General features: G+C 38.2%; 1 protein-coding gene across 1 annotated transcript in view; it reads right to left on the bottom strand.

The window, feature by feature from the left end:
- Positions 1-751: 751 nt before the first annotated feature.
- The window catches only part of AKAP6 (A-kinase anchoring protein 6), a 235,430-nt gene continuing 209,972 nt past the window's right edge, over positions 752-26,209 (bottom strand). Inside the window, exon 12 of the mRNA XM_075713039.1 lies at positions 752-4,186. Within this exon, the coding sequence (XP_075569154.1) occupies positions 752-4,186 (3,435 nt within the window). The remainder of the gene's footprint in view (positions 4,187-26,209) is intronic.

The raw sequence follows: 26,209 nt of genomic DNA, 5'->3' as shown, positions 1-26,209 counted from the left end.
GGCTTTAAGTTTCCATCTGCTTTGGTATTCAGGTCTTTATTCTACATTACCATTACATTATACTCTTTAATGATGTTGCAAAGATTTCTTATTTTGGTAACCTCAACTTTTGGCCTAACACTGTGTTGTAATAATTGCGTTCTTAATAATGGCTTACTGAACTTACATCACGGTAAACTGACATCAAGAGATGACGAGTTATCTCTCTACTTATTCTCCAGTCTGCCTAGCCATTCTTCATGGCTTGTCTGGAAATATTGTAGAACTCCAACTCACTAGTCACCCAAAATTCTTGTAAAACTGCAAGTTCAGCTTCATTGAGTGCTTTTGAACACCTTGTAAGGCCAGCTGACTGTGGAGAAGGGGATCAATGAGTAGAGCTGGTTTCTGGTTCCACAGCTCATTTGAGGAGGGAAGAGGAGGCTGATATAGAAATTCCCAAGTTCTACAAGATAGCAGATTTGTTCCAGAAGGGAGCAGCTCCAGTCAGTGCAAAGCCAAAGGGCAAGAAGCAGTTAGTATTCACTGCATTGTTGACCAGTGGCATGTAAATTGGGATTATAGTGTAATCAAAACAAGTGATATAGCACTATCATAAAACAGAAGACTTGGATGGTGATTCATCTCCTTTCATTGTACAAAAATGTAAAAAAAGAAAAAGGCAAAAAAATGTAAAAAAGAAAAGAATGTGCAACTTGTAGAGTACATACCTGTTTTTAGGATAATGTACGTGCCTGGAGAGAGTTACATTCTATCTGTGCATATTTGTATGTCTTTCCTTATGAAGATTCAGGAGGTTTTCTTCACAAGTAAGAGTTTTACTGTTCTGATGCAAAACATCCTTTTTCTGTGAATGGCCAGGCTTTAACTGAAACTCTATAGCTGAAGCCTCTTCAGAAGCAGCAACACATCCTTTGGGCTCTTCAGTTCCAGGTGATTTTCCTGTACTACTCTTTTTAGTGCTAAGCTCTGGAGGATTCTTTTCCAAACCTTCAGGTTGCCCATCTGAAATCAGTGAATCATCAGCAGCATTTTTCAAATTGTTTGATGCACTTTGTTTGTTAGGATTGGGGACCTTTACATCATTGTCATCATCACATAAGAAAGATAAATCCCTACCTTCAGATGAAGTTTTACCTTTTTCTAATGACTCTAGAGTCACTTCACCTACTGACTCTGGAGGTGTTTCAGAAATATTGTTAGAAATAGGTTGCTGCCGCTCAACTTGTGCTTCGGCAGTACCATTAGAAATGAATCGCTGCTGTTCAACCCGTTCTTCCTCAGGACAGGCTTCAAAAAAGCATTCAATATTTTCTCTCTCGTCTGTGAAGTCCAGTGGTACAGGAGTGCTGCTCTTTTCCTCTATGTATTTGATTACCTCTCCACAGTCACTATCATGAGAAGAAAGTGAAAGATAAGAATAGAAGTCCCCTTTTCTTAGCTGAATGGGTCTGTGAGAGTGTTCTAACACTTTTTCCTTGATCTGTGCTAACGAAGCTGGAGCAGATGACTCACATTCGGGTTGTGACTTACTTTTCAAAGCTGTTGATGCCATGTCTATTATCTCCCTCACAAAATTATGTACTGAGCCATCTTCCATGTTTCTTTTATCAAAAGCAGCAGATTCACAGTTACAGCATGAATCAAGACCATTGGCTGAGGAGTCGCATTCTGCTTCACTGGATTTCAAGGCTGTACAGCAATCACTAGATTTTTCAGTAATGCTTATTCTATGTTGTTGAACATTAGGTAAGGATGTTTGTAAAGCTGTATCTTGTATGTCTACAAAATTCATTTCTGGGGAAGATTCAAGACAAGGCTTTTTAGCAGGAGAGGAAGTAACAGAGTGACAATCAGGCTGAAGATGACTTTGACATTCTTTTGGAGGGTTTTTGGATGCATCTGATGACAGAACAGTCTCCTTGCCGTCCATATGTGAATCATCTGAACTGTCTGTAAATGCTTCACAGACACAACATTCATTTTCAGCTTCTCTGACATCAAGTGATGCATGAGTTTTGGGAGCTGCTGATGTTCTAACAAGACCTTCCTTTTGACTGCCAAGAGTATTTTCAACATTGCCATTCTCCATATCATCCACAAGCTGATCCTTCACAGCCTGAGAGATATCTTTCATCAGGTGACTTTTTGTCCCTTTCTCACGATCACGTGGTACATTCTTACTATTGCCATTATTTTCTGATATTTTCTGTACTGAACCATTCAATAGTGTTTCAATGCTTAATGTATCTGTGGCTTTTGATGTCTCATTACTAACTTCTTTACTGCGCTGAATTTCTTCACTGAGGTTACTTTTTCTCTTCTCCCTTGTCAAAGAAAATTTTGGTCTAATCCAAGTTTGGAGTTCATTTTTTATATAATCAAGTCCTGAAATTAAATTGCATTCTTCATAAATATCCTCATCAGTTGCTATACTGGAGTCATCATCTTCATCTTTGATACCTAGCTCTTCCTCAGTTAAGGTAAGGGTGGAACTTGAAAGCAAATCACTGTCATCTTCATCATCAGTACAAGCAGAAGTGCAGGAGACATTAACAATCATACTGACATTGACATCGCTCTCATCAGCTACAGATCTATTAAGATGTTTTCTAAATGATGCATTTGAATCTGGTATTTTATTTCTGTGCAGTACAATGTCTTCAGAGCAGAGAGAAAGATCCTCACTGCTGCTGAGTTCAGTGAGAGAAGCTGCTGAGTCTTCATTGATTGAGGATGCAATATCTAGAGACAGCTGTCCAGTAAAAGACATTTTTTGAGAACTACTTTGGAGTGTTATATCAGAGATGCTGCGTTTTATCTTTTGATCTAAAGGACTCTGGATATTCTCTAAGCGATTCAAAAGATCTAATGTCCTTTTGCTGAGCTCTCCAACAGAATCACTGCTTGCACTTATGTCTCCTGAGCCATGATGACTAAAAAGATCTTCGTTGCTTTTGTAGGAAGTCAGCCAGCTCTCCAAAGAGGTGCTTCGCTGAAGACCATCTCCACTTTTAAAAATACCTGAGCTGAACAAATCACCTACTACAGAGAGAGATTCTAATGAAGAACTACGAGATAAAGTTGAAACCTGTCTTGTATTCTCTGTAGCAGTTAATTTTCTTACAGTTTCTGCAGATTTACAAGAATTGGGATCTGATTCTCCAGGGATACTTGCCAGAGTATGATCATGAATCAACCCATCTGGTTGTGATTCTCCAGGCTTATGTTCAGATTTACCAGGTATTTTATCAAAACACAACCCATGAAACAAACTGCCCTCTGTATGTGTTTTTTCAATTTGTGATTGTTTCATTATCACTGGTAATTTGAATTTGGAGCTTTGAAGATATGAGTAATCGTAAAATGTAAACACATCATGTTTTCCTTGCAATTCTTCTAGACAAGCAGGGTTACACATGGTAATGCTGTCCAGATCCTCATCATTTTCACTTCCACAACATGCAGAAGGTGCCAACTGGAAATCGTCTGAGAGACTAGCATGGTCTTCTTCATCTTGCTTTATTTTTTGTTTTATTACATCGACTATATCATCCACTTGAGTTTCTGCATGCCCGATTTCAGGATTACTCTGAGTGCTTTCAATATCATTTAACAAAAAAATTTCTGAATTATTTGTAGTTTCTGTATCACATTCACTCACTATCCCACTCTCACTCTCAGAATGCCTGCTTATGTTTCCACTCTGATACATATAGTTGTATGGTTTTGCCAATGTGGTCCCCCCTATTAGGTCTGGCAAGGATTTGGTAGATGAAAATGACGAGTCTTTACTAAGACTTTTGTTTAAAATATTAGACTGTGTTACACTGGACAGTTTGGATGTTTTTTTCAAAAAAGGCATGTGTTTTTTTTCTGATAATTCAATATTATGAAGACTATAGACCTGATAGATGTGAAGATTTGGAGGGGAAGTAATGCTGGGACAGTAAAGAGGACTTCCACGATCACTGATACTTTCATCTTCATTCACATCGTTATCACCACATTCTCCTGAAGCAGGTTTCTGGTTTAGATCATCCTTCTTGAGTTCCTGATCAGGATCACTTAAGTCTTCATGAATACTGATCAGCTTATTACTTATGTCAGTTTCATCCCATTCTAGTGCATCTTCACTTGGACCATTTAGATCCATCAAACTGGGATCGATAACGTTCAGAGGCTCCTGTAAAAAAAAAGTCAGAGATTAAAAATATTTACAGCTGCACTTTAAACATGCTTCTACTGAAATCATATAAGTAAATTAATGGGAGTAAAGTGCATTTTTGGAACAATGATCACTAATAGACTTTTAATTTTGTTACGTTTTGTGTACCATTAAAATGATCAATTAAAATGAAGCCTATCAATTTTTGCATGATTCCTTAGTCTTAGGGTTTTTTTCTTATTTGCTGTCAAAATACAATACAGAAATTTGACTTTTCTTTAATAGAGATTAATTGTGATTAGTTGTTTTATATGTAACAAGTTTTATTCATTCTGCAGAATCACATAGGACTCTATTAGTGTTAGTAAAAACCATGCAACTAGTGCTTTTTATGTTGGAGATATGAGAATGTCTCTTAGCCTGCTTAATTTTAAAAGAGTTAAGATACAAAGGATTTATTAGGGATTTTTTAAAATGTTTATAACAAAATCTGTGTTGTCAGCCTTAAAACAACAGATCTAATGCACTGGAAATCACAAGACTTGATGAATTTTTATTAGAATTTCTATTTATTCTTTACTTGATAATAAAGGCAGTACTAATGACCAGTAAGTAAGACGAATGAATGTTAATATCTTCAGCTGTAAGAACAATCAATCAGTCTAATCAAATGCTACATGAATTTCAAATATTGTCTGTGCTGGCACCTTTCTCTGGGAAAGGGCTGATAAATGATTGAGCTAAACTTAGTTTGCTTTTTTAAGACTTTTGTAACTTTCCAGTAGTGTTTGCTATTATGACTCAGAATATATAGTATCAAGAATTGTTCCTTCTAGAAACATGTATGGGAGAGGAAGAACACCTTGTCAACTTTTCTCACTCGAATGTGATGTATCAAGGGGCCAACAGCATGGACTCACCTGAAACCCCTCAAAACAAGACAGAAGTGGTCCTTGATTTTGGGGCTGGTTCTTTGAGCACAATTAAATTTTACTTTATTTTTCTATTTATCGAGAGGCTTCCATTTAAGGGAAGACTTTGATTATACAATGTCTTGTAATAGAACTGTTAACTAATGTAGAATTGTTTAGTTTAAATCATCTTAAGAACTGAACAATGATCACTGTATCCAGAAAAACAAGCACTTTTTAAAAAAACCCTTTCAACTATGATCTCTCACTCTCTCGAACTTTCTTGGAGCAAGTTTTGTTTTTCAAATGCAGCATTGATCACACGCCAAACAGCAATCTAAATCACGATAAACTTACAAAGTTACAGAAATACAAGGAGATAAAATGAGGCTGTAGTCCAATGAAATGCAGTGGTACACAACTTAGTTACTGACTTAGATTCCTCAAGATTCGGCCAAGGTTAATTGTGAAGGGGAAGGCACGTATCTCTGCGATTCTCAGCTGGGAATTCTCTTTTTGAAGTAGGAACGAAAGCTGCTCAGCCCTTTTGTGAGAAATCATGGGATGTTCTCCAACAGCTCAATATTTAGGGCGCTGATTTTGGGCATGGGACACTTTGTCAGACTGAGCATAAGCAACATGAACCAGCTTCCCATTCTCTGAGAAGTCCTACCTACACACTGTTCTGAAAAGAAGCTTGCTTCTCCTGTTTCAACATCTCCATGTTTTTCATTCATTATTCATTTAAATATTAATTGGGTCATAGACAGACGAGGACAATTTTATCCTACAGTGCAGTTTCAGCACATTTGGCTGGCAAGAGGCACTGATAGGTCCAAATCCCTGCTCCAGTGTCTATATCCCTGCTACAGTGTCTATTTAATTATGGATATAGGTGGCACTGTTTCTGTGCAAGACACAAGACTATCCCATCCCAGTATGTCCAGTAGACCAATGGCTAAAACACTCAGCTGACATAAGGAAGAATTATTTTCTCCAAACGGGGTAGGGTAGCTATCCACCATTCAGCAGGGTGATTATTATATATATATAATGAGATATATATATATGATTATTAATATATTTGATAAACAGAGACATTCTCCATGTAGGATGTCCTCATGTTTCATGGGGCTTAGTTGTAAGGTAGATCCCTGAGTACTGCAGCTTTGTTATGATATCGCAAATAATCATGGGCAGAAATATGGGTGCCAAAGAATTTTCTCCCTCTTGGCAGGTTAGGAGGCTTTGGGGTTTTTGGGAATCTGCCATGTCTAGTGTTGAAGGCTAGAGTCTCTCTGTGGATCTACTTACCCCAAAGCTTTTATGGGGTAAATTTTTTAGAGTCTTTTTTTTTTCCCCTGTGAGATATTGGCTAGTGATAGCTTAAATGTTAGATTTCCATGAAAACACCCATTTGCTAGACAACTAAGGCTATCAGAGCAGTTCTGTACGTTGTGGGGTTCATAAATCCATATTTGGATTTGTCAGTTTTACCATGTTATCATAATGGCTCCTGGCTGGTACTTACTTAGTTGGCCCCAGTTTCCCACCTCTAGCTGACCCTTAACCAACATGTAAGTAAAAACTGGTGCAAGAGAATGACAATAATTAAATTAAGCTAGTTTGAAAACCTGTTAGATTAAACAAGAAATCAGCTACAACTACTCATTTTCTCTGTGGCATATTTTACAATTCTGTCGTACTTAGCATTAGGAAGACATTGCTGTGAAAAGCTTCCTAAACTGCACAATTTTACTGTTTTAAGCTTCTGCCAGCTGCAAAAAGAAATTCCCGAAGGCAGGAAATCAGCAGCAGGTTCCAAGGATTTTATGTTCCATAGAATCTGATTTTGTTTCTCAAAACCAAAACATTTGGTCCTTATTGGTCAGGAAGATAACCTTCCCCCTGTAAATCAGCACTTGGCTGCCTTGTTTGCTCTGCAAGTCAGATGGACTAAAACAATAAAACATGTAGAGTTGTGACCTCAACCCATTCATCTTCAATGAGTGCTCCTTACTTCAAAGCCTATTTTTTATTCTTCAAATGCACATGCTTTCTGAGACCTGATATATACTCAGAAGTTTTGCAGGCATAGCTATGACAGTAAGGGACTTGATCATTGTTTTTTTGGTTTTGGTTTGGTTTTTTTTTTTCTGATTGTGACAGCTATAATTTCAGAGGCCCTTATGTAGATATGGTCATTTTACCAGCATAGCTTTCTCTGTCCAAGGAACTGACTGAATTGATATTACTGAATTACTACTTTTCTTATAAGCATCATCTCCCTTGAAGAAACCTACCAGTACAACTTCAGTGGTTATCAGCTACATTGGCAGCCTTTACTAAGTACAGACCAAGTTTTAACTTTGAAAAAAAAACCACTCAGCTTAAGTCACAAACATTTTGTATTTGGCATTTTCCGTAGGGATATATATTTTTGCTTTCTTTTTTACAAAATTTAGCAAGCTGCTCAAACAAGAAAGAGATTTTAGACATTGATGTAGCTGTTGGAGAGAGCAGCACCATACAGACTCCTGAATGAAGCTCTGGAGTGAAGAATGGAAGGTGGCATCACTCCAGCCTATGTTTGCACTGACAGCAGTAGCAAGGTAAAACCCAGGAATCTCTGAGGACTAGTTTTACCATGTCAGATGTCTCCTTATCAGGCTGCTTAGTACATAGGTAGCTTGCTGGAGGATTAGAATTATCATGATAGTAACAGATTATTAGCTCTTGACAACAGAACATTTACAACTCCCCAAACTGGTCCTTTACCTGGTGTTATACAAAGGATGGGAGGTACAACACCATAGGTGTCAGCTGGTGTCAGAGCTAAATTCTGATTGCTCACTTTACTGGGAAAAAATGCTGCTGTTTCTTCTCCTGTCTGTCTTGTTTTTCACTCCAAAGAACTGTATGGTATTGCACAATGCATCTTTTACACAAAGCAGGCAAATCTTCTACTGCCATTTCCAACTGGGAAAACTTTACTAGTGTGAGAGATGCACCATGTTTTTTATCCCATTTCATTTAATGATGAATGTGGCTTTCCCACAGAGTTTGCTTTTACACACTCCAAAAGATGTTCTACCTAGCCTGGTTCAAGATATCACTCTTCAAACCACAAATACCCAACAAGAAAGGGGTCTGTCACAGACAGACATGATCTCCACAAGTAAGAGAGACTACAATTAAAGAGAAACTAAAGAGTGTGGTACAGAGCTTCAGATTCCAGTGGGGTGAGCCCTGTACGTGCGCTCTTAAGTCCTGGCCTTGCTGAAGTCTGTAACAAAACATGCTGCAAAGGTATCATTCTGTCTGGCAAAAATTCTTTGGATACCAGCTGGTGTAACTGATTGTACTAAATTTCCTGGAATTTAGAAACTTGGTTTTTATATGTGCAAGAGCGTGTGCGTATAAATACACACATGCATATATACATGTGTGTATGTGTGTGTATATGTCATCTTTCTAAAAATAGGTATCTTTAAAGTAGGTCAGAGTGACTTTATCATTATAAAGTCACTAAATACCACTATGTCTAGAGTAGATCTTGATGGTCACATGGTTCACAGTAAAAGAAGGGAAATAGTTTTGACCAAGCAAATAAAAAATAACAATGCAATAAGAACAAAAAGATGCACAATATTATGCATATTCCCATTTTTAAAACATTACCACAAGATAAACAACACTTAGGAAGCATTTACTGTTGCATGAAAAGTTACTAATGTAATCAATTAAATTACAGACTAAGAGTGGAAGGTTGAATTAATTCTAATGTATTTGAAAGTGCTGCTTTAAGGATTTTGGCTGTTCCTAATATGAACCCTGAACTATTTCACTCAGGACAGTATTCCCATTTTGGTGGGATAACTCATATGAGCAAAGTTAGGTGTGCACTTAAATGCTTGTAGAGTTGGTGTTTAATGGTTAAACAGTTAATCTACTGAAAATGTTAATGGGAAGAAATAAGATTACTTAGCCAAATAAAGGAATTTCCTCAACCCCAGTTCTCTTTAAGGAAAAGTCTCAAAAATGCATTTTTGCATTTGTTTCCTTTACTAAAACACGGATAGTTTTGCTTTTTCTGCAGCAAATTTTATTAAACAATGATTCTCTGTTTCGCCTTCATTTGCATGTGCTACTCCAGTACAGATACTTTGTGTTGGTGAAACAGGCCTGTAATGTAACCCCTACGTACCATTATATTTTTTTAAAGGAATTAACATGAAAAAAAGAGCTTTTACAATAATAAATACAAACTCTGTTCCTCCCTCCCCTGCAACATATCCTTCAGTTGCTGTGGACAAATTATCAAAACTCAACTGCACTTAGGGGCCAGGGGAAAAAGAAAGAGAAAGAAAGAAAACCATCCCCCATCTCCAGGAATGTGTGCACATTCAAGGAAGACAAACATGAGTTTGTCTTTTGAAAAATGCAAGCATGCCGAGTACTTCTGCTGAGGGAAATAGTCATGTGTACAGTACCCACTTCACCTCTGCTTCACTTAAGTTCATTTTGTAAATGAGGTTTCCTATACCATAGCCAACAAGAAAACTGTCCCCATTTCCCAACACCAACATTTTAATATGCATAAGCATATGCATAATATTCCATGTGCATAATACTGAAGCGACCTACACATTACAATATGGTCTCAAAATATATGGAAGCAGTATGCTTTATCACAGCTCACTAGAGAGACTGATCATGAACATCCATATTTGTTACACTTGTAGTTAAAAGAAGGTGGTACCTGTTTATTTCCTGAGAAAATAAGATCCAAAACTGTGGATCATACTTTGTCTTCCTTCATTTTACAATTATTATTGCCTGCTTTGATGAAATAATATGCTCAATCCTGCACATGCAGAACTTGTACTTTTCTGTTAGGCGTTATGGATGCTTACAGGTATGACAGCTGGCTGAACATGAGCCAGCAGTGTGCCCAGGTGGCCAAGAAGGCCAATAGCATCCTGGCTTGTATCAGGAATGGTGTGGCCAGCAGGAGCAGGGAAGTCATTGTCCCCCTGTACTCGGCACTGGTGAGGCCGCACCTGGAATACTGTGTCCAGTTTTGGGGACCTCACTACAAGAAAGACATTGAGTTGCTGGAGCGTGTTCAGAGAAGGGCAATGAAGCTCGTGAAGGGCCTAGAGCACAAGTCCTATGAGGAGCGGCTGAGGAAACTGGGGTTGTTTAGGCTGGAGAAGAGGAGGCTGAGGGGAGACCTTATCGCTCTCTACAACTGCCTGAAAGGAGGTTGTAGCGAGGTGGGTGTTGGTCTCTTCTCCCAAGTAGTTAGCGATAGGGCGAGAGGAAACGGGCTCAAGCTGCACCAGGGGAGGTTTAGATTAGAAATTAGGAAAAATTTCTTCACGGAAAGGGTAGTCAAGCATTGGAACAGGCTGCCCAAAGAGGTGGTGGAGTCACCATCCCTGGAGGTATTTAAAAAACTGGTAGATGTGGCACTTTGGGACATGGTTTAGTAGGCATGGTGGTGTTGGGTTGATGGTTGGACTGATGATCTTAGAGGTCCTTTTCAACCTTAATGATTCCTAGTTTTACTTCATGAAAAAATAATCCAGCCACCAAGCCAGGAACATGAAATTAATTATCACCCGACCCTTAATTGGTTTAGTGGTGGACTTGGTAGTGTTAGGTTAATGGTTGGACTGGATGATCTTAAAGGTCTTTTCCAACCTAAATGATTCTATGATTCCTGAACAATTCTAAGTATTGCCAGGGTCCTACATGGGTGGTTATATGTACAGATTCCTGTACCACAGGAAGGATGCTGACTTCACCTCCACTCTCTGCAGTCACCTGCAAGGGTCTCAGTGCAGGCTGGGTCTTATGGGAACAACTGAGCTTCCACCATTGCTCAGGTACCTGACTTTATGATGATGTTTGAAGTTCTGTGATAATGCTCAGAAATAAAAGTCTAGAGGATAGAATTTTCATATCCAGGTTTTAAAACTGAGAATTTTCTTTATCTTCATAGCGGTTTGTGGTCACATCTTCTAAGCAACAGATGAAATAACTGCAGTGACATTTTAACAGGATGCCCAGCTGAAAACTATTAGTCCCTACTAGTAGTAGAAGTGTCTTAAAAAGACAGAGAAATTGGCCATTCTCTAACCATTCCTCTGCTTTTTACATGTCACTTGATGATGCTAGATAACACTCTGGGGTCAGTCATGCCTGCACATGAGTCCTATGAGGGTCTTCTAATTTTCTGGGTAAGCTGCCCACAGTACTACATGGCCAAAAGGAAGAGTGAAAGGCTCCAGCCCCTCCACCATACACCAGTTGGTGCAGACAAGGCAGGCTGGAACAGAAGGTGAGCCATGTCAGCAGAAGGCCTGCAGGAACTAACTTCTATCACAGATCAAGGCAAAAGCAGGGACTCAACATGTTTAGTCCCTGCACTGTGCCCAGATTATCACTGCTAACACACTACCCATTATCCATTTTCCAGTTATGGAAGCAGTGGCCTCCTTTTTTGCCACTGTATCCTCATACGGCTTTCTAACATCTCTGGTTCTCATTTGCTGAAGATGCCCTTTAAATGTTACTAGAGAGCAGAAGAACCTCTACAACATTTTTATATCGAATCATATTGTCATCCAAATAGGTTTACAATCCCAGACCTATATTTGAAGTTGTGTATTTGTGCTTTTTTTTTTCTACTATTTTTGTGAGGAGAAAACCTGGCTACATGGCATATTTTACTGACTGTTGTTTTTGCTGCTTTGTAGTTTTCTTTTCATCTGTCAAGAGGTTACATGACAGGATTTTTTGCCCTTGAATGTCATTTTGGTCTCACCTTTACTTCAGAGGAATATATGATTTTCTTTGTGCAAGAATCCAACACAAGCCCTTTATGAAACTCTTAGAAAAACATTCCTAGCTTTACCCAAACCCAAAATGTTGCCATTAACACCTAGTTCAGAAAAGAGCAAATCCTAGCACTCTACCTCAGATACATGCCCATGCAAGCTGGTGGGAGTTCATCCATGCCAAGTCTCAGAATTTGACCCAATCAAAGATCAGTCTTTATGGTTAAGACAAAAAAATCCACCAAATCCAGGAAATCTCTGGAACTGACCATGCTTAAACAGGTTTAACTATTGCTTGTCTACAATGCAGAACTTCAGCACAATTTTTCACTGGTATGCCTGTATTGATGGCAAATCAGTTGCATTCTGCATTCAGATGCTCATGGACAAAGTTGTACTAGCAAAGCTACAGTGTCATAACAAAATCACTATTGTTTTGTCTTTTTACTAGTTAAGAGGTCTGCACACTGGTTAAGAATACTTTCATTTTAGTATCATTTACATTGGAACTGGTAGTCCTTTAATGGTGTACACTCAGTTAAACCAGAAAACTCAGTGGACACTATGGACGGACTCAGTACACACAATAGCCATCTCCAGCCTACAACAGGCACACCAGAACACCTGGAACCACAGAGTTTTTAAGAGCTTTGTTTCAGCAGAAATGAGTGTCTGTGAGAAACGCTAAAGAGTGAGAATCACCATAGAAACAGATAGATATAAGGTACAAAAGAACAGGACATAAGCCCTTGGGAGCTTGACCTTAGGAGAAACCTAGAAAGAAAGTTTTCTCACTGAGAGCTGGAGGAGAGAGGCTTGAATTTCTAAATAAAAATTCTTCCTGTATACTGGAAAGGGAAGCCTTATCTATTATTTATGAATAACAAGACTGCATGAAGAATATCTGGCTCTATCATCAGTTTCTCCTCCTCATGAAGCAGTTGAGAGACTACCAAATTTAGCCTAATTCATGTTATCAAAGAGAATGGACTCTTTTTTCCCCCTATTTAAATTTTCAACACAATTTCTTTGTAAGCTGAGTTCAGGCACTTCCTGACGTCATTGATTCACCATCTGTAAATTTGGGGTATTGACTACAGGGGAGTCAATAAGCAAGTATTGTGAAGTCAAAAGCTAGAAGAATGCTGCATATTATAAGTACTTGCACAGTCTGCCTACCTATGGATTTCCAAGTGTTAAGTTAAACACCACAGCTGTCAATAAGCAGCAGAGAGTTCTCCTGGCGGTGAATCAAAATTACAATGGTAAGCACCTTGAGGCTACAACAATACAACTGCTCCTTGCCATTACACAGCCTATATCTAAGAAAAGCTGCTTTTCAAATGTTGCAAAATAGAAACACTGGCCTTATCTCCAAGTATAAGAGGTCCCTAAGCAGAGTTCTTTCACTAAGATCATCTCATCCTTGAATTTCCAGATTTTTTTTTCTTGTCTCCATCACTGGTAAGTGATGATGTTTATAGTTTTCTCTGTACATAATAGATGCCAACACAGTCCTGGAGCTGGCTGGAAAAAAAGGATTGGAATTTTCAGTCTAACCTAGTACATCAAATAGATCCCGTGCAATGCCTCAAGTACCAGTGTTATATGCACATTTGGGTTTGGTCACTTGAGAAATTATTTTATATAAGCACACTTTGTAGAAATTCACTTAGAAGAAGACAAAGTAATGGACAACTATATCTTGTTATGGTGAAAGGTTTATATTTGCCTGCTTTAGTTTGGCTGAGTACAAAATTACAATGGGGAATACCTCATTATTACAAAACCACTATTGCCACTGTTCAACATTCTTCTATTACAGGAAAGTGTATTTTAAATGTTACACAGTTTAAACTTGGGCCCAAATTGGAACACAAGCTGAAGATTTAAGTCTATCCACAACTGCTATTTTCGTGCTGGTGAGGTGCAAAAAGTCCAGTGAGTACTAAGAGTTTACAAAGTGGTGTAATAACTGAGGGGCACAAGGCTATTAGTATTAACATTATTAGTATAAGTGTTGTTAATATACAACTTCAAAGTATAGAGCTCAAAGTCTTTCATGCAGCAGCTCAGGTTTGTACTGAAACTGAATGTTTGACATGCACCTTTTGTGTAATGTTTAGAGATTTTGGAACAGTTTATGGTATTTGGTTTCACACTGAAGCAATATTCCTCCCCCCTTTTAAAAATAAAAAAGGATTTTAAAAATAAACATCTTTCTGCATTGTTCAGTAAACCTGCTGGATGAGCTATGACTCCATAAAGTTTAGGAACTCATTTATTATGTTGGGAGATCAGACACTGCATTTATTCACACAGTGCATCTCTAAAACCTAGCTTTCATTAGAGCTGTGGGGAGGCCCAGTCTTTATCCTTTCACTCGAGAAGGTGAAGCTCAAGAAGATAATTAACCATGAAACAATGAGGAGGCTTGCTGGGTAAGCACTAGTGTGAAAACAGTTACTCCTCACAAAAGAGGGGAAATTAGCTGGCTGGATAAAAAAGGAAGTGTCAGACTGGAAGACTGAAAGGACTGCCAGCATAAGTAGATAGCTCTATGCATCATTAATGCAATTTTTTTAACACTTAAACTTCACTGCTTTCTAAATTTAAATGCATTTAAATGCTATGTGTTAGGGGAGATTAATATGCCATTTTAAAATAATTTCTCTTAAACTTTCCATTTTCACGTTTCACCAGTTTTAGTCACCCTACCCATGTATAACAAAAATCACTGCCTCTTAGTATTGTATTCTTGTTTACAAAGCCAATGTAAACAAAGCCTTCTAAAAAGATTCAGTTCGTTCATCGTATTTTACAAACCCATTATTTTACATTAATACAGATATTTTTATGAACAAAAGTTCATTTTGATTTTACTGTTTCACGGAGTAAAGACTTATGATGTGCGTTTCCTTTCAAAACTTCCTTCTACTCGAACAGTGTTCCCTGAAGCAGCCACATTTTTGGCAGAAATTCAGTTATATGCTATGCCAAAAGAAATAGAATAAACAAACACTGCTTAATGCAGCTGGCTAGGTAATTTACATATTACTGCACACCAAACACGAAGACCTGAATATGGATTAGAGCTACAACGATGACACAAATGTCTTATATGTAAGAAGAAACAAAATTCAGATCATCATTGCTAACGATTTACATTTTATTATTTAATGTATATTATAGTACCTCTGACATAAATGTGTGTACATATTTAAATATTAAGTAGATATATGTATTATATTTTTTGTGTATTTTACAGAAAAATGTGCTAGAAATATTTTGAAAAACTGTTAAGTGGGTACATTTTTCAAAGTTTTCTTCTGGTGAAAGCAGATTACCGAAATGACCACATCCCAGTCTTTGGAAATAGTGAAAAAAACAAATACAATGAAAACGCTCTAGGCATTCCTTAAAACTTCTTTGCTATACATAAAAATATAGAATAGGTAGGCCTTCAAATCTGCTAGTCCATGTGCTTTCAAAAAGCATCTGTCATTTTGGGTGAGATGAACAGTCCTTTCAGCTGAGTCCATCTTCTGCAGTGGCCAGTAGTGAATGTTTATGGAAAAGTTAAAAAAAATCCTCAAACACATAGAATAGTATAGAAGCTGCCACCCCAAATTTGAGAAGCCAGTCTGTGGGGACTTTCAGAGTTGGAATTTAATAAGCATTAATTGATGTCTCTTCCCTTAATTTGTCTGATCACTTACTGAACTCATTTGTGTTTTTGCTATCCACAACATCCTGTAGGAACAAGTTTCAGTTTTATTATGCACTGCATGAAAATAGTATTCCCTTTTGATTGTTTTAAATCTCCTGTCTGATAATTTCATTTGGTACCTTTTATTTTGTGTGTTAAGAAAAAGAGTGAATAATTGTACCTTATTTATTTTCATGCATTTTTAAATAGTTTTTTATTGTATTCCTGTCTGCTTACAGCTGATGCAGCTCCTAGAACATCCTAAAATATTGAATAATGAAACACTGATTATACATGTGTTTACTGAAGATCCTGCAAATACATTTCCATAATGGCTGGAGGATTGGGACCCTATCATCCAATATGGAAGATCCTTGTAAGATGGAAATAACTGCTGTACAAGCTATTAGAAAATAAGGTTTTTTCCTCTCTTTCTAGAAAATATTTTGTTTCAGAACTCTTGAAACAAAATATGAGAAAATTAGCTTCAATTACACTCACATACCATTCCTTGCAGAACTGGGGTCATTAGAGATGCAGATGCAGAGCAACAAGTCATTAAATTAATTAAAAAATCACAAGTTTGTGACTCTTGTATTTCCCTTAACTCTAATTTTTTAAACAATGCTGGCCTGAGTCATGATCTCATGATTAGTGGATATTAGGCATCTGAATAAAACACTGACTTCATCCTGTAATCTGCACTGCAATGAGAAGCGCTATCTGCTAAGCACTTTTAAATATCTGGCCCTATACTTAAGTGCCTAAATAGGAAGTGAGTTCTTCTGAAATAAAACCCCTTTCCTTGAACATAAAAACCTAGCCATTCTTTCTCTTTCTTTTTAATGAGTTATTTTTGCCATTTAAATTATGTTTGACACTTCTTTCAGCATCTGCATGCACTGGAAACATCAGATTCCCAATTTCTGAATATTACATATTTTCCTACTACAACTGATCATTCCTGACAATTCACTTGAAGATTTTATGCATCTTATGGTTCTAATGAATGTTTCAGGAGCAGGGAATGTCTTTTTATCAAAGTTGTGGAAAATGCTTTAATCACACTGTTTCGAGCATTATTTAATTTGTAACACAGAAAAAAAGATTAATAGATTGACAGATGGTTGGTCGAATATATGCAAACATGCTGTAAAGACCTAAACCTGTTACTGTGATGTTGACTTTTCCCATTATAAAGTTATAAAGCTCACATTTCTAGATTTTATAGGATTGAATTCTGCTGCCCCAAAACCTGAATTTTTTGTAATTACTTGTTGAATATTTATTTTAAGGAATTGTGGCATGTTGATTTACTAATATTGTCGTTATCTATAAATGCAAAGAAACTAAGAATGTTAGATACACCACCAATGAGGGCCAAATGCTATTACCTGTGAGACAAAGGACAGTGTTTTCATGATCATATGTTGAATTAGAGATCCACGTGATAAACTGGCACATCTGAAGGCCTCACTGGCATTCAGAATCTCTTGAGGGTTTGTAAACACCAACCATTTAAGAAAACCAGATCAGCAGAGAAATACTACCAACTTTCTACCAGCTATCAAATTCCCTCACCCAACTCCAAAACAGCACCACTCCGAAACATAGAGTGCCAGTAGATAGCTGAGAAACAGAAGTATCTTCTGGCTGCACAGATGAACACAGAAGCTTTGTACACCCCCAAAAGAAAAGATTTCCAGCTTCTCACTGGGTAACACAGCACCGCTGACCAGCCTTCAATGTTCCTGAGATACAACAGTTCACAGTGTTTAAGCAACTTTAAAATATGTCAATTTTCCCTCTCTCTGTATTTGTACATTTGAACAGATTAAAACTGCATTAACCAGAAAAGCAATACAAAAGAAGTCCAAAGAACTAATCCTTTTTAAATATAAATATATATAGACATAGATACAAAACTTTGCGGCACTGAGCCAGAAAGTTTATCTAATTCTTTCCCTAATATAATAGATCATAATAGAGAAAAAAATTCAAAGTATCTGTGACTTAAAGAGAAGGCTTGTCAGTCAGTGAAACAGACTGCTCACAGGATACTACTAAAAAATGTTAGTACAGACACAGTATTTTATACCCCAAACAGACACTATGCTTTGAGCTAATTATAATACCAGGAACCTAGTCCTGTAATACTGTCATCATGATATTTTCTGCCTTGAATACCTGAAGTCAGTTTTTCACTGTAGTATGAGCTGTGGACAGTAGTTATACATGATCAAGCAAACATGTTTGGTTTAAAAATAATACTGGGAAATATATGGTTTATTTATTTTGCTTTTGTAGCCTTTTTGTTTAAAACCATGATCAGACATTATGAAGCATTCCCAGTCTCATAAAGAAACCTGTCTCGTAAAAAGGCAAGTAAATTTCAAATACTGCACAGAAATGTTGTGTGCTTTGTCAAGAAAAAAAAAATTCAAAGGGGGCTTGGGGTAGTTAAGTATTGCAGCAATTGATTTTCTCATTAAAATAACTTTAATTTTAATATAATTTCATTTTTCTTCCTGTGCTTACACCACCAACAAAAAAGTAACTTTCACCTCTCATGTTACAAAGTTTGCTGGGTACCCTGGAGAGGCCAAAGAAACTAAATGTGGCTGCAGAATTAGCAGGGAGTCACAGAAGAGAAACGTGCATCTCCAAGGAGTATATTCACTCCAGCTGAGGTGGATGGTGATTGAAACCTGCTACTGTAGGATTGTGGTTGAACAAGCTACAAGAAATGTTCTTGTAGGTTTCATTATACTGGAAACTACAAATTCATATGTAGTTGACACCATCAACATTAGCAGGAAATGTTGTATGTCTGGAAATTTCAGTGCAGAGAAAAGGATCGAAAGAACAAGAATGCTGAACTACTCTTCCTGCTCCAGGTGTTTCACCTTATGGAGCACTGGAAGAGGCTTCATAGGAAAGCCTATTCCTAGCATTGTCAGTACTGAAACTGTGCTACACGTGAAAACTTCCCATGCAGTGCTCCCTTTTCATGAGCAGAAAAGAATAAAGGTCACACAAGCAATGAGGTAGAATTGGTGAGTACATTTGGTCTCAACCTTAACTGTTCAGCCTACTCCCAGATCATTCTGGGACCCCAGAGAAAGTTAGGAGTATGTACCTTTACTTTCCATCCTCTCCAGCGGGAGAGCTCAGGCTTACTATGGCTTAACAGAGATTGTGAAATAGTGAAATAGAGCTGCCTTAGTCCCTGGAGTCTGGATTAACCATTAGCCTCTCCTTGCCTAGTCCAACCAGCAACTAAAGAGTCCACTACAGTGACTATAATCAGAGCAACAGCTAAAAATATGACTTGGTGGCAGTGAGCTCAGATGATCACCTCTGACGGTTTTCTCTCTCAGAGGACTGGGATTTGTTCTGTTTTGGCTGGGGTTATGAGTTTGAATATACCTTTTGGGCTTTCTATCATTTTATGCCATGGCAAAACATGACAACATCTGCCAGAGGTGAAGGAAACTGTTGAATAATTTAGCAGATTGTTAATGTCACATGGAGTACTTCATCTCTAGATTGTTGCCCTAAACTGTTAGTTAGTTGTGACAGAAAGTTTTGCAGTCTGTGAGGATGGAGAAGAAATCTCTGTGGAACAACTTAAATGTATTATTTTTTCTTTCTATTCACTCTAAAAAGCTATCACTGCAGGTGACCACTCAGGAGATTTTCTCAAGAATATAACACAGCATTTATCTGAATTTTTAATTAATTTTGACTAAACTCCACTGAGTCCGTGATTTTTTTTTTACCAAGATCTGCTCAACAAGAAGGATTTTCCCAGCTTTAGTTTTGCCAGAACATCCAGACTCTGCATACTGCTGTGATGGCTGCCATCATAACTATGGCTGGTCCTCAAGAAAATTATGAGAAATACAGAATTTCTTGCAAGAACGTGGGGCATATCACCCGCCTTCAATTAAAGTCCAAGAAAAATTTAGACCTATGTTCACCATTTATGTAACTTTCAGATCCTACAGATGATTATTCCATGTCACAAATCAGGCATGCAATGCAACCCAGAAGCTCGAAACCACACACACCTCAAGTACAAGGATGGTGCATCACATCACAGACTCTACAATCAAATATCCATTCACTTAAAAAAATACATATTTTAAGGAAGTGCCAAAGTCAGCAGTCTTCAGTGTTGAAATATGAGTAAAACAAGATGACTGACAGAAACAAATAAAAGCCATCAAGATTGTACTGTCATACACTACGCTGTGAAGAGGTCCTGTATCAAACCAAAAATGACTTGTGATAGATAATGAAAAAAACAATTTGCAAAGGTTCAAACATAACTCATTAAATAACTACTTTGTGAGGGCTAGATCATGTAATAGGTGTTCAGCACTTTATGACACGTAGTGCGGCCTCCTCAGCCAATTAAGTTAATAATCACTCAGTACTTTGTTGTATTAGGCACTTCTAAAGAACTTCTAAACTTTATGCAGGATTTTTAGCTAGATCCCACCTTACAAATTAATGGCTTGTGATAAAAGAAGAATCTTTTAGAAACCCAGTTTCTGTTTAGTGAAGCTATCTAACAAATAACTGAGCAATGACAAATTCATTTTTCACTCTGAGGCAGGTTTTTTGTAGGTGTTTTTTTAAGCTTAGAACAAGTGTCAGTCCATGGCTTGAAAAAATATTGCACCAGTGAATTAAATATAGAGAAGTGAAGGGGAGACACTGTGCCTAGCATTATTAAAAAATGTTTTCTCTTCCAGAAAGCATCACAGAAACAGATAAATAGAGAAAAGGGATGAAGATACCAGATCAGAAGCAATGTAGTATTTTTAAACAACTTGTTTTTCAAAGTGCATTATAAAGAATGAAACCAAGAGGAAGTTGGAAAAAATCCTAAACAGAGCTTTAAGCAGGCTCTTTACCTTCTAAGAAACAAGCCTGTGGAAAAGACAGAGGTGCTTTTTTTTTTTTTTTTTTAAGTGATCTGTCTCACCATTGCAGATTTTCCCAAGTCCTTACAACTCTAATTAAAATGTGGTAATTGGTTATGTTACCTCAATTACCATGATGCATGGACATTCATGCAAAGCGACACCAATTGAATCCCTTGGGTGTTATACCCCAAGGCCATCCCATTTATTGTGGCCTTATTATTTTCAATTATGTGGCTGGATGTACAGCATACTTTCAAGCCAATACAGATGGGGGTTTTGCTGGACATACAGTGTAGTGTACACATGGGATGACTCAGGAGAACAAGAGAAATAAAAATATTTTTTTTTTCATGAAGCATAGCAGTGAACTTAGTGATCAGACAAATGAATATTTCATACATTTTCAGGACAATGTGAGAATTACAGCACCTTAACCCAAATTGCTTTAGCTCAAAATCTCCATTTTAAAAGCATGATTAATACTGTCCCTTCAATAATTAGCCCTCTCTGTTGAATAAGAAAAGAGATTGTCTGCTCCATAAAACAGATATGTTTCTCATTTAATGAATGAGCAGTCTGGAGAAAAAGCAGTTTCTCCAGTCACCAAAAAGGCAGGAATATTGAAATGCAACTTAAGAAGTAAAATCCATTAGAAACCACAGTTTTGTCTCTCTCTCTCAGCCATGGCAGTACAACAGTTTTATGTACTCCAGGACTGGTAAACATTCCCAGAAAAGTGAACTTGCATGGTCACCTCATTGTAGCTTTCTATACAGAGACGTATCTCACCTGGACAGGACATCCCCAAACAGTGAACATCTGTAGTTGCTGGAATAATCCACTGAGGCTAAACACATGACACATTGGGTATACCGCTGACTGAACAAAAGATCAAAAAAAATTGCATAAAACAACTTACATATTCCCCTTTGACTTAACTGTTGTAAAGTTGTGGGCATGACCATGACTGAGTCTGTCCCAAATCCTTTTTTAACTGCTCAGTCTTTCAAGTATACTAGACCCTCTAAAGGAAAGCGCATAGTGAGTTAAAGCTTCTCCAGCTGTTGAGCAGGAATTTTAGATGGCAATTTTGGGTTTAGTTGAGTAAAGATTGTTGCTATTGCTGTTGCAATTGCCAGACAGACTCCTTTTTCTTTTAAGATGATTGCCAGCAGGGTCTTGTTAGGCAAACTATAAGGCATCTGTGTAATTCTGAAGTTAAATTTAGGTGACATATAACATTATATCAGCAAACTATGGAATGATAAATCTGGGGGAAAAGAATTTAACACAAAAAAACAGATGGGGGAAATAAAAACCTCCTTTGCTAAAACAGATTAGGACTGCTTCCAGTAACAGACAAGTGTCCTACTGTTTTTTAAAAGTAATCTTTGTTTTTTTCATTGTATGAATACTTCATTCTTTATAGCTAGATTAACCTACTGAATCTAACTACATTTCATCCTTCTGGAGTGCTTCTTATTGATAATTCCACAATCTGGACATAACTTTTGGTTTATGAGAAGGTCATCTTTTACCAGACTTTAGGTGCTTGTAGTACATGTTAATAGCTTCTTGTTATTTGTAAACTTACGGTGCCCGCTATCGCAAAAGTTGAGCAAAATTAAACACTGCTGAAAACCATCAATGAAGGCAAACAATTCAAAAGAAACCTAAAAGCCTTTTGTGGTTAATTCCAGCATACCTTCGTAATGCTGTAAGTGGCCCAGATAAGTGACTGAATGTAACAAAGGGCAGAAATGGGACAAAGGAAGATCCCAGTACAAAAATTAAGAAGACAGTAGAAGATGCAAGCGACTCTTGTACTTATATGAGGCAGTATAATCATTTGGGCTATCTTATTTACTGTCAGCAAGTCAGATGCCACGAATGAGTCAGATGCCATCAGGGTATAAAAACGTCTCATTTGTTTTCATAAATTACAGTATTTTGTGGGCAACCACAAATAAAGACTTGTTACCAAGGGATACTGTTTATGTGCCAAGACTGGCACACCATCAAATACAGAGAGATAGGGAAGCAGAAGAAACAGTCCTGGTACCTACCCAAGAAATGATTACACAGGAACTGAGTGAAAAGGAAGGCTAGAACATGCCAACTCAGGCCAGGGAAGACAAAGAAACCTGGATCCTGCAGTGGCTGGGGCATCTTTAAATGTTGAGAATACAGATAGTTTTATCAACATGAAAAACTTGTAGATACTGACATACTTCAAAGAATCATATTATTATAAACAAGCCTAGGATGAGAGGTTCCAAAACAAAACAGCCTACAGTGAAAATTAGACGAGCATCACGATAGCTCTAAATGGCTGCCATTTCTCAGCAGAAAGAATGGTACATCCCCTGCCTGGTGAAAGTCAACTCAGCCCAGCAAATAACTCCAGACTACCTCAGGCCAAGAGGGAACAAAGCAGCATGCACCTTGTGAAGTACCAGGCATCCAGATATCAAGCAAGGTGCAGTACTCATACCCTCACCATGCCTCAACTCCTGATCGATTGCAATCCCAAACAGAAACACAAGACTTACTTTGCTGCTGGTGCAAGAGCAGTGCCAAGCTCCAATTAGCTCATAACAGTTTATTTAGAGTAACTGCAGCTACAAACAGCAAACTGCTTCCACACAGCAGCTGCCCACATGCAAAAGGAGATAACATGCTTTCACTACAGTAACTTGGGGCTCTGTTCAGCACTCTCTAAGCTATCTCACAAATACAACTTGTTTCTGTTCCAAGTTCAATAGAAGATATATATTTACTACAATAAAATGGTAAGTTTTGTAGATGAAAAAGGCAGTTCATTATCTTTGCGGTACTTTACCTTTTAGAGAAATACAGTAGAAACCTGGTCCAATCTCTCTTCGGCAGTTATAAACCTAATAGATACTCAGCCTCTAGCAAATAAAATTCAGGATTCTGAGAAGTATTTTTGGTTTTGCTGTTGCCTAATAATGCACACATTTGTTCTTGAAGCTCCGAAATTCAACCGTTTTTTCTACTGCTGGTCAGCTCATTAAACATTTTGTGTAGCAGTAACCAACAGTTTACTAGAGCTATTGAGGTAATATATGAGTAATATGGCGAAAAATATTCTGAAGATGGAACTATCACAAAAGTATAACCAGCATTTCTCAAGAGAATTAAAAAGCTTGACTATTATTATATTTTCTTTCTTTGTTTAACAATCTTTTCTATTCCACAGTCTCATATTTATCTTCTAACCCATTCACTTGCCCAGCCTATTTCACTGCTGACTTCTGTTCTCATTTCTTGCTCTCCCAGATTCATTACCATCAAAACTCAAGAATGTTGTCTCTCTGCCACTGATGAGATGGCATTTGTCGTCTTCTATTTCTTGACTTTCTTCTCATTTAAATGTGAATGTATTGTTTAAAACTCCTATGTTCAGTTTCTATTCAGCTTCATTCTGGATGTTCACTAATTCTGTTTCTTCCTTTAATTCCACTGAAATTTCTGTAACATTTTCTCATGACCTTTATTTTACCAGCTTCTGCTTTACTTTTGACTCCACTTGATCAGATTCTCAACAAATTACTGCCTTGGATTTTTCTGCTCTCTAGATTCTTTTTCTACTTTCTCTGTGGTTTTTTTTTCCTGATCTTACTTCCTTCACTCTCTCCTTTATGCTGGAGTCAAACAAGCCTTTTCCCTTACCTGCTTCTCTTTCTCCTTTTTAGATGATAATATACATTTGGATACCTGCAGTTCCCATTTCTGGACCAAGGGCTCAAGTAAACTCCTTTGCATCTAACCCTGCTCTTCTACCTGTCTGTTAAATATCTCCTTCTTAGTGTCCATTAACATAAACTAAGCACAGACAAAATGGAACTCTTGCTCTGTCCTCCCCAGATCTCCTCTTTTCTTCATGCTCTGTCAGTATGACTGTTCTCCCTCTGGTAATCTGCAACAGCTGTGACATCTACAGCTCTCACTAGCTCTGTGAGAGGAATCTTAGCATCATTAAGATTTGACCTTTTTCTGCTGGTCATATAGTGAAAGCTCTTAGCTGATCTCCGTGGTCGTTTCCAATAGCGTTCCTCTTAAGTTGATACTTCCCTTTCTGCACATAGATGTATAAGGAAAGGCTGAAAAATAATCTTTTCTTTTCTCTATACCCTTGTACCATCACATGTAGCTTCATCATTTTTACACTTCTTCCAACCAGATCAAATTTTTGAAGGCTTAACTGACTCTTCCCAATTATCTGCACTTCTTACATTGCCAGTTGACGACTCCCATGCTTATAGAATCATAGAATCATAGAATCATTTAGGTTGGAAAAGACCTTTAAGATCATCAGGTCCAACCGTTAACCTAACACTACCAAGTCCACCACTAAACCATATGCCTGAGTGCCACATCTACATGTCTTTTAAATACCTCCAGGGATGGTGACTCAACCACTTCCCTGGGCAGCCTGTTCCAGTGCTCGACAACCCTTTCCGTGAAGAAATTTTTCCTAATATCCAATCTAAACCTCCCCTGACGCAACCTGAGGCCATTTCCTCTTGTCCTGTCACTTGTTACTTGGGAAAAGAGACTGACACCCACCTTGCTGCAACATCCTTTCAGGTAGTTGTAGAGACCAATAAGGTCTCCCTGAGCCTCTTTTTCTCCAGGCTAAACAAACCCAGTTCCCTCAGCCAATCTTCATAAGACTTGCTCTCTAGACCCTTCACCAGCTTCGTTGCCCTTCTCTGAACACGCTCCATCACCTCAATGTTTTTCTTGTAGTGAGAGGCCCAAAACTGAACACAGTATCCCAGGTGCGGCCTCACTAGTGCCGAGTACGGGGGGGACAATCACCTCCCTGCTCCTGCTGGCCGCACTATTTCTGATACAAGCCAGGATGCTGTTGGCCTTCTTGGCCACCTGGGCACACTGCTGGCTCATATTTAGCCGCCTGTTGACCAACACCTCCAGGTCCTTTTCTGCTGGACAGCTTTCCAGCCACTCTTCCCCAAGCCTGTAGCGTTGCATGGGGTTGTTGTGACCCAAGTGCAGGACCTGGCACTTGGCCTTGTTGAACCTTATACAGTTGGCCTTGGCCCATCGATACAGCCTGTTCAGATCCCTCTGTGGAGCCTTCCTACCCTCAAGCAGATCAACACTCCCAGCCAACTTGGTGTCCCCTGTAAACTTACTGAGGGTACACTTGATACCCTTATCCAGATCATTGATAAAGATATTAAACAGAACTGGCCCCAATACTGAGCCCTTGAGGAACACCACTTGTCACTGGCTGCCAAATGGATTTCACTCCATTTGTCACAACTCTTGGGCCCAGCCGTCCAGACAGTTTTTTTACCCAGCAAAGAGTGGACCCGTCCAAGCCATGAGCAGCCAGTTTCTCCAGGAGAATGCTGTGGGAGATGGTGTCAAAGGCTTTACTAAAGTCTAGGTAGACAACATCCACTAAATGGGTTACCTTGTCATAGAAGGAGATCAGGTTAATCAAGCAGGACCTGCCTTTCATAAACCCATGCAGACTAGCCTGATCACCTGGTTGTCCTGCATGTGCTGCATGACGGCACTCCGGATGATCTGCTCCATGACCTTTCCCAGCACCGAGGTCAGACTGACAGAGCTGTAGT

The sequence above is a fragment of the Pelecanus crispus genome, chromosome 6, assembly GCF_030463565.1.
Source record: "Pelecanus crispus isolate bPelCri1 chromosome 6, bPelCri1.pri, whole genome shotgun sequence".
Lineage (NCBI taxonomy): Eukaryota > Metazoa > Chordata > Aves > Pelecaniformes > Pelecanidae > Pelecanus > Pelecanus crispus.
This window is presented reverse-complemented; position numbering and strand designations above follow the sequence as displayed.